Source organism: Panthera onca, chromosome C1 (genome assembly GCF_046562875.1).
Source record: "Panthera onca isolate mPanOnc1 chromosome C1, mPanOnc1 haplotype 2, whole genome shotgun sequence".
Taxonomy (NCBI): Eukaryota; Metazoa; Chordata; class Mammalia; order Carnivora; family Felidae; genus Panthera; species Panthera onca.
The window spans coordinates 177512814-177525854 of NC_138346.1; the positions used below are offsets into that span (position 1 = coordinate 177512814).

The window sequence follows — 13041 nt, forward strand, 5'->3', positions numbered from 1 at the left end:
AACTTACTCTTCTTAGAACTAAAAGTTTGGACCTTTTGACCAACATCTCCCCTTCTCTCCCACCCTCCCCAACGATAATTTTTTGAGTACCTGCCATGTTCTAGGCCTTTATATACATTATATAATGGCTTTGTATCCATACTACCGTGTAACCCTCGCCAAAACTCTGTGAGGGACGATTATCCCTCTTGTATAAGAAAGGAAACTGAGAGGGGCGCCTGGGTGGCTCAGTCGGTTAAGCGTCCAACTTCGGCTCAGGTCATGATCACGCGGTTCGTGAGTTCAAGCCCTGCATCAGGCTCTGTGCTGACAGCTCAGAGCCTGGAGCCTGTTTCAGATTCTGTGTCTCCCTCTCTCTCTCTGACCCTCCCCCGTTCATGCTCTGTCTCTCTCTGTCTCAAAAATAAATAGACGTTAAAAATTTAAAAAAAAAAAAATTAAAAAAAAAAAAAAAAAAAAAAAAAGAAAGGAAACTGAGACCTGGGCTGTCTGAAGGACTTGCCTAAGGGCACTTTGCCCTCGGTGTTGGAGCTGGGCTTTTGCTTTTTTTACCACCAAAGCCACCTCTCCAAAAGAGATGCTTCATGCTTAATGTCTACTGACATTAATTAATTAATGTCTGATGTGCTGAGGGCAAATTATTATTACTGAAGGAGCCCCCAGGCAGGATATACGTATCACATGGGCAAGGGGGCCAGAGAGGGACTCCTCAAGGGCTCACTGCCAAATTCTCTCACCACTGCTAATGGAACAAGTTCTTTCCCACATCTCACGCACGGATGCCTCTGCCTGGACCGGGCTTCCTGACCTGAAAAGGACCCCAAGGCCATGCTAACCCATCACTTCCCCCAGGGAGCCTGCCCTGCCCCCCTCGGCTGGTAAAGGGCCACCTCTGGGCTTCCCTCTGTCACAGCCTGGCCACGCTCTGCTGTCATCAGTGGTGTGTCCCTCCCTCTGTCTCCCCATCGGCCTGCGGGCACCTAAGGACAGGTCCAGTCTGACTCATCCCAGTGTCCCCAAAGTGCCAGGCTCTGGTCCTTCCCATCACTGCCCTGATGCCACCTCCCGCACACAAGGAGCCTGCTCCTGGAGAATGGCAGGAGCTCGCAGGTCTGCGGCCAGGGGAGCTGGCAGAGCACCCAGCCGACAGCACCATCTGTCCCTGGAGACACAGGACAGGGCAGGCACGAGGCAGAGGTGTCAGTTTCTCCGCTCGGCCAGGTCGGCCCAGGACAAGGAGAACAGCCATGGCACCCGGGCCCCTGCCCAGCTGTAACTTGGGCTCAGACAAGACTTTGAATTCTCTAACTAGCTCCGAGTGGCTCAGGGCTAGAGCCTTGGTCTTCTTATATGTCACACCAGATGAATACCACTAGCCCAGCAGAGCTACTGAGACGTTTAACTGCGTCTGACACGTGGCAGGTACCCAACAACGAGTTAGTTTTTACCACCTCATCCAGCCAACTGACCCTGGCTTTGAAACACTAAGGGAACTGAAGTCCAGTAGAGATGAAAAGAGAAGGACCAACGTTTACCACGGCCGGTTGTGTGCCAGGCTCCGCACTCCTCCCAACTCTTTAATCTTGCCAACGATCTAGCAAGATCCACAGGAACAGACCTGGTTCACGGATGAGGACGTGAAGGCCTACAGGGTGAAGACAGTCAGTGTCCCTAAAGTGAGCTCTCCAGACTCGTGAGCAGCTGTCCAGACATGCTGGCGATACTTGGCCCGGCCTGGACCAGACACAGGTCCCCAGACCCTGGTGTGTGTGAGGTGGGGGCAGGTGATCAGCCCCAAATCTGCATTTGCCAGTGCGTGAAGCTGGGCTGTGATGGGGTGGGTCTGAGTGTGACAGTGAGGCCACTTTCTGGACGCACAGAGTGTCCAGATGTCGCCCTGGCCAGGAGAGGGGCTGGAAGAGGGGTGTCTCGGCCTGGCAGGTAGGGATGCCAAGTCTTGCGCCAGCCGTACGAGCCCAGGTACGGCATCTCCCTTCTCCGCGCCTTGTCTATACCAGCGTGCCGGGCCTATCGCCACCTTCCTATTGTGGGCGGTCAGGGTGTGGATGGGAAGGTGGCTAGGACCTTCATGGCGCTGGCCAGACAGAGAGGAGCCATGATGATGTGTTTCCCTAGGTCTCTGAGCTTCTCTGAGCACAGTGTGCAGGGACTACGTACCTTGGCACTAAGTCTGGGACCAGCACGTCCCCAAGGACCACACAGGCTAGTGGGCAGGACGATACGACTGCCAGCACTCCAAACCCCAAACCCTGCCTATAAGGGCCGGACCCCCAGCCTGCAGCACATCACACCCTTACCTCAGTCCCTTCCACGCTCACTCCTGCCCAAGCCACACCGGCCTCCACTCGGTAGCTCAGACGCGCCGAGCCCCCTCACACCACGGAGCCTGCAACTAACTGAATGCCGTTCCCTCTGCCCGGAATGCTCTTCCAGCTCTTCCCCTGGCCGTCTCCTCAGCTGCTAGGTTTCTACCTCGTTGTCGCCAGCTCAGAGAGCCCTCCCCTGAACCTCTCTCATCATTCTTGCCCAGCTCCCAGTTCTCCAACAATCTGGGCTTAATCTCAGCAGTGCCACTTAAGAGCCGTGTAACGCCAGGCAGACGACTCGACACTTGCTCACTGTGTCTCCACACAGCAGCCTGGGTTCATCACAGAGTACTCAGTACCTGCCACGTGCTAATCCCTGTGGAGGCAACAACTGTAATCAACACAGTATCCTGAGGAGACGCCGTTAATTCTGGAAGCAGGCAGGATGCAGATTGGAAGGGGAAACGATGGCTGAGCTGGGTGTTGAAGGATGAAGAAGAGCCCTCCAGACTCCAACCGCTAAGGGTGTCTGTCCGTGGCTGAGACCAGGGCTCGCGTGGGGCTCCTGAACAGGCTCAGACTAAGTGTCTGAGTCTTGCCTCTTCTTCCAGGAAGTCTTCCGGGCACAACAGCGCCCTTCTGAGCTTTCATAGTCACTCATCCGTTCGGTAGCTTCTGCCCTCATACCATACGATAGGCATGTCATTTTATTCCTGCGGGTCTCCCCTCCTCACCACACAGCGGGGTCCTCCAGGCAGACAGGCCCCTGCCTTTCACTGTCAGGACCAACCTCAAGATGGTACACAAGCCCTTCACCAAAGTCCTGAACCCCAGGATGTCAAGGCTGGGAACCTCAGAGAACAACCAGAGATGGGGAGCCATGGGGTGAAGAAAGGATTCTAATCCAGGGGTGGCCAAGCATTGTGCCTAAAACCTCCTCATACCCTGAACTAGACCCTCAGTGAGGCTGGGGGCTGGCTGGGCCGGGGAAGAGAACCTCCAGCTGTCCTCAGGTTCAAGGTGAAGCAGTGGGATCACTGCCAGGGCTTGGGAGCAGCGTGTAGGTTGGTGGACACACGAGCATGTGCGCAGATACCCGTGGCTCTTTCTGATCTGCCACCACCCTGTTGGCAACACTACCAGGGTGCAGGGCTCCTCAGGGGAGCTGGGATAAACAGCCCCATCACCTTCCCCAGAGTAAATAAAGTTCCCAGGAGGTGACCTTGATCAGGCTAGAATGCAGGCTGAGCAGAGGTTCCCAGTTTCCCACTAGGGCTCCAGCGGATCCCTGCCAGACCAGGAGCGCGGGACTCAGTGCCCAGTACAGTCTGACACCTCGGATGGGGAAGGAGAGGGTCTCCACTCAGAGAGGCAAGGACTGAGACAGGACAGGAGGATCTTCCCGGCACCACCAGACAGGCAAGCAGCGTTCCTCCCCAACACCCTGCTCCCCAAGCTGGGCAGCAGACTCACTGCCTCATTCATTCATTCATCCACATGTTTCGAGAGCTCACTGGGTACCCAGTGGCAGGTAAGAGCCAGAACCACCTAACTCCAAAACGCCCGTGTCTGTAGTGTCACAGGATACTGACAAGGGCCCCCAAAGCCTGTGAGGCAAAGCTTACGGGTTATCTGAGGCCTCCCTTCTGTTCCCAGTCAACCTGGCTTTCTATGTCCCCAGTGGGTTTTTTGATTTGCTTGCTTTTCATTAAAAACAGCTTTGGTAACAACCCAGAAAATCATCCCAAACCGTCCTATATTTCCCAGGGAACTAAGAGAATTCAGGAAAAAACAGATCTGTGTGCAGGAGATGGTCCACAGGTGGCAATCAAGGCTTGAGTGTTCTCAGCCGGCACGAGGTCCCCCATGCCACCTCATGAGCCCAATTCCACCCCCATACTTACCTCCACTCCCCGGCTCAGGAGAGCGGGCAGGAGAGTATTGGGGGAGCAAAAGGCTGCCTGGGCTCAGACTCGGAATGTGTGGGCTGGAATCTCACTCTGGGCTTTTGCTGGGCTGAGCCTCGGGCTCCCTAAGAGCTCAGATTCTGGAGCCAGATTGCCTGAGTTCAAATCCCAGCTCTGCCACCTCCTGCCAGTGTGATCCTGAGCCTGGGCAAGTCCTCAACCCCTCTGAGCCTCAGTTTCCTCATCTGGGATATGGGGATGATACCTGTACCTACCTCGCAGAAAATGGAATGAATTAATATATACAAAGCATTTGGTATCGTGCCCAGTGTGGCCAGCACTATGTACAGATTTGCTACTACAATACTGTTATCTCTGTAAAACGGTGATGATGATACATCCCTTCTCCACTGCCTTCTCCCCAGTTATTGATGGGGATCAATGGGGAAAAAGTCATGAAGCGCCCGAGACATAGCCTCGCCTGGAAAACGCTCTCTGCCCCGTGCTCAGGAGATGGGACCTTGCTTCTCAGATCCCACCCTTGGCCTCACGGAGAAGCTGCCTGTGCCCATTCATTCGTTAGGCATTGTCCGGGACCCTGACCGTGCTCAGCCCTCCGCCGGGCACACCAAGAGCAGCCTCATGGAACTCACTGGCTGGTGGGAGAGATGGGCACTAACACAAAGGCTCCCTGTGCCCTGAGAAATCTAGGAAGGCTTTCTAGAGGAGACAGCATCTAAGCTGAGATCTGAGGGCCCAGAAGGAATTTTCCAGGGGGCAGAAAGAAGCTGGGGGCCCCCCGAGCAAAAAGCACAGTACAGACCACAGCACAGAGAGGAGAACAAACGTGGTCAACTGAGGCAGTGGCAAGCAGTTCAGTGTGGCCACCACGCTGAATGCACAGGGGTGGGGAAGGAAGGATGAGGGGGGAGAGGCAGGCAGAAGCAGATTACCAAGATCCTTTGGTAGCAGGTAAGGAATGTGAACGTTGTACTGAAGGCAGCCGGCTGAGCAGGTGGGGAATAATCACGTGTCCCTGTTAGAAGCATCCCTCCAGTGGACGGCGATTGGAGGGGCCGGCTGTGGAATCGGGGAAGCAGGGAGAAGGCGTCCTGGGTGGTGAGGGTGCCGAGGTCTGAGGTGAGCGGCGGTCATGCAGACGGAGGGAGGGGATAAGTAAGAGATGTATTCACCCCTGGCCCTTTCACAAAAGGCTTTCCTGAAAACATCCTCAGAGGACACCCACTCTATGCTCAGCACAACCCCTGCCAGTCATTTCACCAGATCAAAGGAACCCGCCAGGCGGTGATGAACACTTGGGTCTGTCCCATGCCTCAGTATCTAATCTCAGCTCCAAAGTCCTCGTTAAGACATTCCAGGGAAACGTGGTCTTGCCAGGACACCTTGCAGAACGCCTTTCCGACAGCCCACGCCTGGTCCTAAGCTTGCTCTCTGAAAGAGGTTATCGTCCCTGAGAATCCGGGGCTTGGTCCTGCCACACCCTCGCCCACTCACACACCCCCTCCCCAGCCCTGTAACATCTCTCAGCGTCAAGGCCTTCGAGCCCTGAACTCCAGCGCGACGCACAGCCATGGAGCTCAGATGTGCAGCAGACACACGCACAGGACTCCGCTGGGAGAAACCCACACCCCCAGAATAGAATTCCAGACGCAGACAGCGTCCAGCACAGACATAGCCAGCCCTCGGGGGAGCTAACGGCCCCTGGGGCTGGTTTGGGGATTGTTGCTTCTAATAAACCAGCCCAGGAGTTCTGCCATTCCTCCTTCAAAGAGAGCTAGAAAGTGGTCCGTGGAAAATGAGAGAGAAGCCATAGAACTTCTGACTTAAACTGGAAACTTCGATCTTCTCTCGGGACCACCCCCACCCCCGCAACCTCCAGCCCCCTCTCCTTTGCCTCCGATCAGCCCCCAGCCCACCGCCCTCCATACCCTTCGCAGGTGATTTCCGACATTCTGGATCATTGCGGCGAGACCCCACCAGCTGGTCACACCGTTGGTCGCACCCTCTGAGAGAGACACTGGTAACCTGAGCAACAGCCAGGCTCTGGCTCCAAATGAAGCCTGTCGGCCTCTCCTCCTGCTCCTCCTCCCGAGCTCCCGCCCCTCCTGAGCCCAGCTGTTATCACTGAGTCCTGCCCGTCCTCACACTGCCCTCTGCCCCCCTCCTCCCAGAGCACCCCCTCCCAAGGCTCCTGTGCCCGCCTGGTGGAGAGGAAGGAGACAGGCTGCCAACTGGGCCCCAGCCATGTCAGGGGGCCCTGTGCCCGCCCACTGGGCACCTAGCCGGACTTGCACTTCGCTTCCAGCCACAGCCAGACTTGGTCGCTTCCAGCCCACTTCCAGCCCCTGACATCCTTCTCAGGGGGTCTCTCGGCTCCAGGGTCCTTCCTAGGGGGCCGGAGTTCCCACCTTCCTGTCCCCAGCCAGTTAGCCTGGCCAAATGGTCACCAGGTTTCCATCTGTCCACAAGGGGTCAGGCTGGAAGGTGGCAGGAGGCCAGGGAGCTGCCAGCAGCCTCCCGGAGAGACACCAGCCCCACCTGCTAGGACTCTTCACCCTTGGGAGTGCTGCCCCCAAGTGCAGCCCAGTGCAGCTACCGGCCAGGGACAGGGCACACCCCCTCGTTTCCTTACAATGAGCAATGCGACTTTTCTTAAAGTGGCATCTGCTAAATCTCACCTCATTAGCTTCACAGGCTTCAGCCCCCCTGGGCACCCGCCCCGGGGCCCTCCGTAGCCACTACCAACTTAGAGACCACCCAGATTTTTCCCTTCTCCCTCTCACTTCTGCAAGAGGCTTAACGAGGAGGCCTTGACGCTGACATTGGACTTTTCACGACGGGGCCATAAAATAAAGTCCTCGGTGGCTAAGAGAAGAAGGCACGCGAGAGCCAGGCAGAGGAGCTGGGGTGGACGGATGGATCAGGAGTAATAATGAGCACCTCACAATAACCAAGCACCGACTGTGCGCCAGGCCTGGTGCCGGTCCTCACTCCGACCCCACCAGAAGGTCCCTTGGGGAGGGTAGGTGACACGCCCCAGGTGGCACGGCTATCGAGTACAAAGCCACGTTGGAACGCAGGTCAGCCAGATCTGAGGCCTCTGCCCTTCACTGCCTCTAGCTCATTCCCCACACACCTGATGATATCTCCACCGCCGCCCCCCCCCCCCCGCCCCCGCCCCCAGGCCTAAGACACCTGGGTTCTGGGCCTGGTTCTCTCACTAATGTGCCGTGTGACTGTCAACAAGTTCCCTCCTGTCTCTGGGCCTCCCTGCTCTAGGAGTCAAGGGCTTTAATGTCCACCCCTGTGAGCTCAAGGCTTCCCCTGAAATAACAGACCCAGCAGTCCAGTGTCACCAAGTGAGAAATTAAAGTCACACCTTAAAAGACAGCAAGATGGTCCAAGGAGGGCACAGAGGGCTGGGGCAATCTAGGAGGCTTCCTGGAGGAGGTGGTGCTCTCTGGCCTGAAGACTGAATGGGTTTGGATAGGCTGAGAAGAGGGATGAGATAGAAGGCCTAACAGGAACAGAACAGGATGCAGTAATAGGCAGTAAGGATTCTCATCTTGCAGGAAAAAAAAAAAAAAAGCTGGGAATCTGTCAAGGAGGACCTTGAATGCCAGGCAACAGGGCTGGGGCTTCAAGAAACTCTGAGAATGAAGAACATGTTCCACATGCTAAAAGCCACGTGAAGTAAACAGGATAGGAATCATGAGACCTCCCTCGACTGGTAAGGAAAACAGCCCAGAGAAGGGAAAGCTCATCTCACTGGATCCAGGCAGGCGGCCAGGGCAATTCAGGGCCCCGCTGTGCAGATGAGGGAATGGAAACCCGGAGAGGTTCTGATCCCCAGCCTGCCCCCTCCCTGGCAGTCCATAATGTCCCAGACTCACTGGACTCAGTCTGGTCCCCCCACCTTACAGAGGGATACACTGAAGCCGGGGATGAAAAGTGAGCTACCCAAAGTCTGCGAGAAGTTGTCTAGAATCACCACCCCTGACCACCCCACCCCACCCCACAGCAAGGCACAAAATACAAGAGACTTCAGTAAGACTTATGAGCGGCACTCCAGCAAGGTTGAATCAGTATACTGTCAGGAACAAGCAACAGAGAACCAGAGCTCTCTGCAGAGAAAGAGAAAGGTCTCTCTCCTCTCTGCTCTTTATTATGGAACTGACTCGTATCTCTCTGGCAGTTCTGTCGGGTCCGTTACTTCAATGAATATTTCCATAGGGATCTGCCTCCCCTTCCCAACTCACTCGGGAGCCCCCTCAGGGCTGACACCATATCTTACTCATCTCTGTGCCCTCTCACATCAGCCCCCAGACCAGGGCCCTAAACATAGGAAACATGCCACGTGCCTAGATGAATCACAGTCCTGGAAAAGTGGATACAGAAGAGGTCTTAAGTGATAGTGAGGTCGGTGGTCCCCAAACTTCAGCCTGCAGCAGAATCATGTGAAGCCCTTTTTAAAATTCCGATTGCGGAGCGCCCGGGTGGCTCAGTTGGTTAAGCGTCCAACTTGGGCTCAGGTCGTGATCTCATGGTCAGTGAGTTCGAGCCCCACGTCGGGCTCTGTGCTGACAGCTCAGAGCCTGGAGCCTGCTTCGGATTCTGGGTCTCCCTCTCTCTCTGCCCCTCCCCTGCTCATTCGCTAGTGCGCACTCTCTCTCTCTAAAATAAATAAACATTAAAAAAAATTTTTTAGGGGCGCTTGGGTGGCTCAGTCGGTTAGGCGGCCGACTTCGGCTCAGGTCATGATCTCGCGGTCTGTGAGTTCAAGCCCCGCGTCGGGCTCTGTGCTGACAGCTCAGAGCCTGGAGCCTGTTTCAGATTCTGTGTCTCCCTCTCTCTGACCTTCCCCCGTTCATGCTCTGTCTCTCTCTGTCTCAAAAATAAATAAACGTTAAAAAAAAAATTTTTTTTTAAATAAAATTCAGATTGCTGGGCCACATCTCCTGTAAAGCTCCAGGAGAGCCCAAGAATTTGCATCTCTTTATTTTATTATTGTGCTTAATGTTTATTTTTGAGAGAGAGAGAGAGAACAAGCAGGGGAGGGGCAGAGAGAGGGAGACACAGAACTGGAAGAGGGTCCAGGCTCCACGCTGTCAGCACAGAGCCTGACACAGGGCTCGAACTCACGAATGGTGAGATCATGACCTGAGCCGAAGTCAGATGCTTGACCAACTGAGCCACCCAGACGCCCCAAATTTGCATTTCTAATAAGATCCCAAGTGATACTGACGCTACTGGTCCAGGGACCATACTTTGAGAGCCAGTGAGCTGGGGCAGCCCTCCCATTTTCCAGCTGGGGTGGATGAGACCCAGAGATTGTGGGACAGCTCTTGACTGTACATCCCTCTTATCATCACTGCCATCGTCATAGCTCTCCTTACACACCCTGGGCAAGCACATCATAGAGGTTACCACCTTCAGGCCTCATCCTAGGAGGAAGGTACTATGATTATCATTCTCCTACACAGGAAAACCGGAGGCAAAGTGTCATTTGTCCCAGGGCATGCACTTGATGAGAGTTAGCCTAAGGATCTGAACTCTGATCTAAGTCTAGAGCCCACAAGTGTAACCACCACTCCACACAACTGCCTACAGCTTATGCTGACCAAGGACTTCTCTAGAGGTTCTCAAATCTTACAGGCTCATTTCTGGTGTGGAATGAGCTTGCGGTGCCCATGGCCCAAAGGCATGGTCCTTAAGTGTGCCTCTGGGGAGTCCCATGTCTTGGGAAAGCCTGCCTTTTAAGCCCCAGGAACCCTGAGTATTTTCTGCCACAAACGCTTCTTTTCCCACGTGACATCCTTCATCTGGCCCCACAGATGGGGCCTTCCTGGCTAGAAGACAAATGTCTACATTAATTCTTCAGCTGTACCACCCCACTCGGTGACAAAACACAGTGGAGTCACCTCCATTTATATGCCACAGTGTTACTGGGTTGTCACTTTCTGGCACGGGTCTGTCTCTCCCATGAGACTGGGAACTCACATGGACAGGGAGTTGATCTGAGTCACCTGAGTCCTCAGCACAGGGTCTGTCCAGAACAAGAGTTTAGTACTGATAGGAAGGAAGGAAGGAAGGAAGGAAGGAAGGAAGGAAGGAAGAAGGAAGGAAGGAAGGAAGGAAGGAAGGAAGGAAGGAAGGAAGAAGGAAGGAAGAAGGAAGGAAGGAAGGAAGGAAGGAAGGAAGGAAGGAAGGAGGAAGGAAGGAAGGAAGAAAGAAGGAAGGTAGAAGGAAGGAAGGAAGGAAGGAAGGAAGGAAGGAAGGAAGGAAAAAGGAAGGAAGGAAGGAAGGAAGGAAGGAAGGAAGGAAGGAAGGAAGGAGGAAGTCAGTCAGGAAGTGGTATAGGGTCAAAGGAGGGAATGAATGAGTGAATACATAACCAAACTCCCAGGAATTCCCTCTTCTGCCTTTCCAGATAGGACCACAGACTCTCTGGGGACCTCTGACATCATCCACTCCAACTCCCACTTTCAGAACTGCCCTAGCTGAACCCCTCCATGGGCTAGAACCTAGAGCTCTCTCCTGCTCCATACACACATCTACTACCCCAGGCTCCACTTACCTACATCCAAGATTGAAGGGCTCACTCTGGCTAAGACTGCTGAACAATCAAAGAACTCTAATAGCCACAAGGATCTTGCTAGTACCCCATGATCGTGGCTCTGGGTCACCCAGAACGCGGCTGCTCCCCTGGCCTGACAGAGGGCAGAGAGATGGGAGCACATGTCCTGTCCTCTACCGGGCCCTGGCCTCCCCATCCAGACTTATTTCTTCTAATAGTCTCAAGCCATGAAAAGAGCTTCCAACTGTCCCCTCACACACCTGGGGTTTCCTTTGTTCCCGCTGTTCCCTGATGCCCTCTGACAGCTCTACATCCCAACCCTGGCCCCCATCAAGCCTGGCTCAGATGGCACCACCTCCAGGAAGTCTTCTGAGCTCCTCCTAAGTGAAAATTCCATCCTCCTTCTCAGTACCCTCTCCACACACACAAACACACGCACACACTTCACAGCCCTTTATCTCTCTCTCATACTGCTTTTTCTCTTAAGTTGGGCTGATTTGTGCTAATTTCTCCTTCTTGACCTTGAACGGCTGACATCAGGGATGGAGGTGATTCATCAGAGTATCCTGCCCCCACCAAACACTCAGGGCCTCGAACATAGTAGATGCTCAGTATAAGTGTCCCAAGAATGAAGGAATAATTGAATGTGAAAGAACAAGGGAATGTGTGAGTGAATGAATGGGAATAAACACACGTGTACATGAATGATCAAATGAATGAATGAATAAATGGATGAAAGAATGAATGAGTGCAGGAATGTCATTCTCTCCTATTCTCCAGTCTAAAGACTCCAGTTCCTTCTGGGGGCCCCTTCGGCTTGGCATGGCAGAATAAAGGAAGTTTTGAGATAAACAGAAGGGGGACAGGAGGAAGGAACAAAGCAAGGAGGCGGTGATACAGGAAGTAGAGGTGACATCAACATTCCTCCAAGGCCAGGGCCCCTCAGAACTACAGCCCTCTGTGGAGAAACTGGGCAAAGAAAGCAGTGGGAAGCCAGTTCAACAGTGCAGAGGAGAGAAGACACAGGTGGTAGAGATGGGCGGGAGGGGGGCGGGGAGGGGGGTTGCCAACAAGCCATGGAGGCCAGATTAGGGATGCATGAACAGAGTACCGAACCTGTCCAGCCAATCCTAAACTCCATCCTGACCAGTGGGCTCAAACATGCCCTTCCTGCCCCACTCTCAGCACCTCCATCTGCTGGGGCCAGAACGAACTCCTGGGCCCAGCTGCTGAAGGTCTGGACCCAGCCTCACACTGGACCCTTGTGCCGGAGGTTACTCACAACAAGGGCTAGGGCTCCCCCACCCACCCCAGATCTAAGTGAGTCAGCATCAGCTGCACCCTCTGGAGTGTGAGTCCACAGGCCCTTCCCAGGGCCAGCCTCCCCCATCCTGGTGAGAGGCCCGCCCAGCTCAGCTCAAATCGCAGGATGCTTCATGCCTCAGCCTGCCCAAGCAAGAAGTGTGTCAGGCACCAAAAGGCTTGTCTGGAACCCAGTCCTGGGGTAGAGGCAGATCTGCCTAGAGAGAGTGCTGGGGCTGAGGAGAAGCCAGCAGCAGGGGGATCCTAGGGAGTGCAGTCTTTCCCAGGCAGGGAGGCAGGGGAGGGGCACCGGGGGGGGGGGGGTGGGGGGGCGGTTCTTACCCAAGTGGTGGGACCCTCTAGACCCAACTGCTTGCAGGGCGGAGGCGGGGGGAGCCTGCTGGGAACTTCGGGGGAAGCAGCTCCGCGGGGAGAGGCTCAGAACCGGGCATGCGAGGTCCCAAAGCGAGCCCGATGGGGGAGGCTAGGAGAGGCTGCGGGAGGCACAGGAAGCAGCGGGTAAAAGACGGGCGGGCGGGGGCGCCTGGGCGAGTTCCCGATGACTCTGGTCCCCTCCCCTCCCGGGTACGGGTGGGGCGGCCCCGGGCTGCAGCGGCAGCAGCGATCGCAGAGGGCCGGGGCACCGAGCCGGCGCCAGACACCCCGCCCCGCCAGGCGTCAGTCCCGGGGCGCCGGGCAGAAGCGGAAACGTAGGCGCCGGACCTGGCAGTGTCCACGTGGAGCAGGACAGGCGCCAGGGAGCAAAAGCCGCTGCCTGTTTTTGCTAAGTCAGCCCCTCAGAGTCCAGAAACGTAATACCTGCTATTCGGTCACACCTTTACTGAGCACCTACTATGTGCCAAACACTAGGCTGGGTGCTGGGACCCAGCTTCTCTGAGCCAGACAC

The 13041-nt window shown here is 55.2% G+C and overlaps 1 protein-coding gene across 2 annotated transcripts in view; it reads right to left on the reverse strand.

Moving 5' to 3' along the window:
* Positions 1-12657, reverse strand: part of ACOT11 (acyl-CoA thioesterase 11) — a 53791-nt gene extending 41134 nt beyond the window's left edge. Inside the window, exon 1 of one of the 2 annotated variants that reach the window (XM_078451885.2) lies at positions 12477-12657. Coding sequence is in view for 1 of the 2 variants with exons in the window: in XM_078451883.2 (XP_078308009.1) it covers positions 6184-6216 (33 nt within the window). In the remaining variant the exon portion in view is untranslated. Of the gene's footprint in view, positions 1-6183; positions 6384-12476 lie in introns of those variants that run through there. The other variant, XM_078451883.2, reaches the window with a different exon arrangement.
* Between the last annotated feature and the right edge of the window lie 384 nt (positions 12658-13041).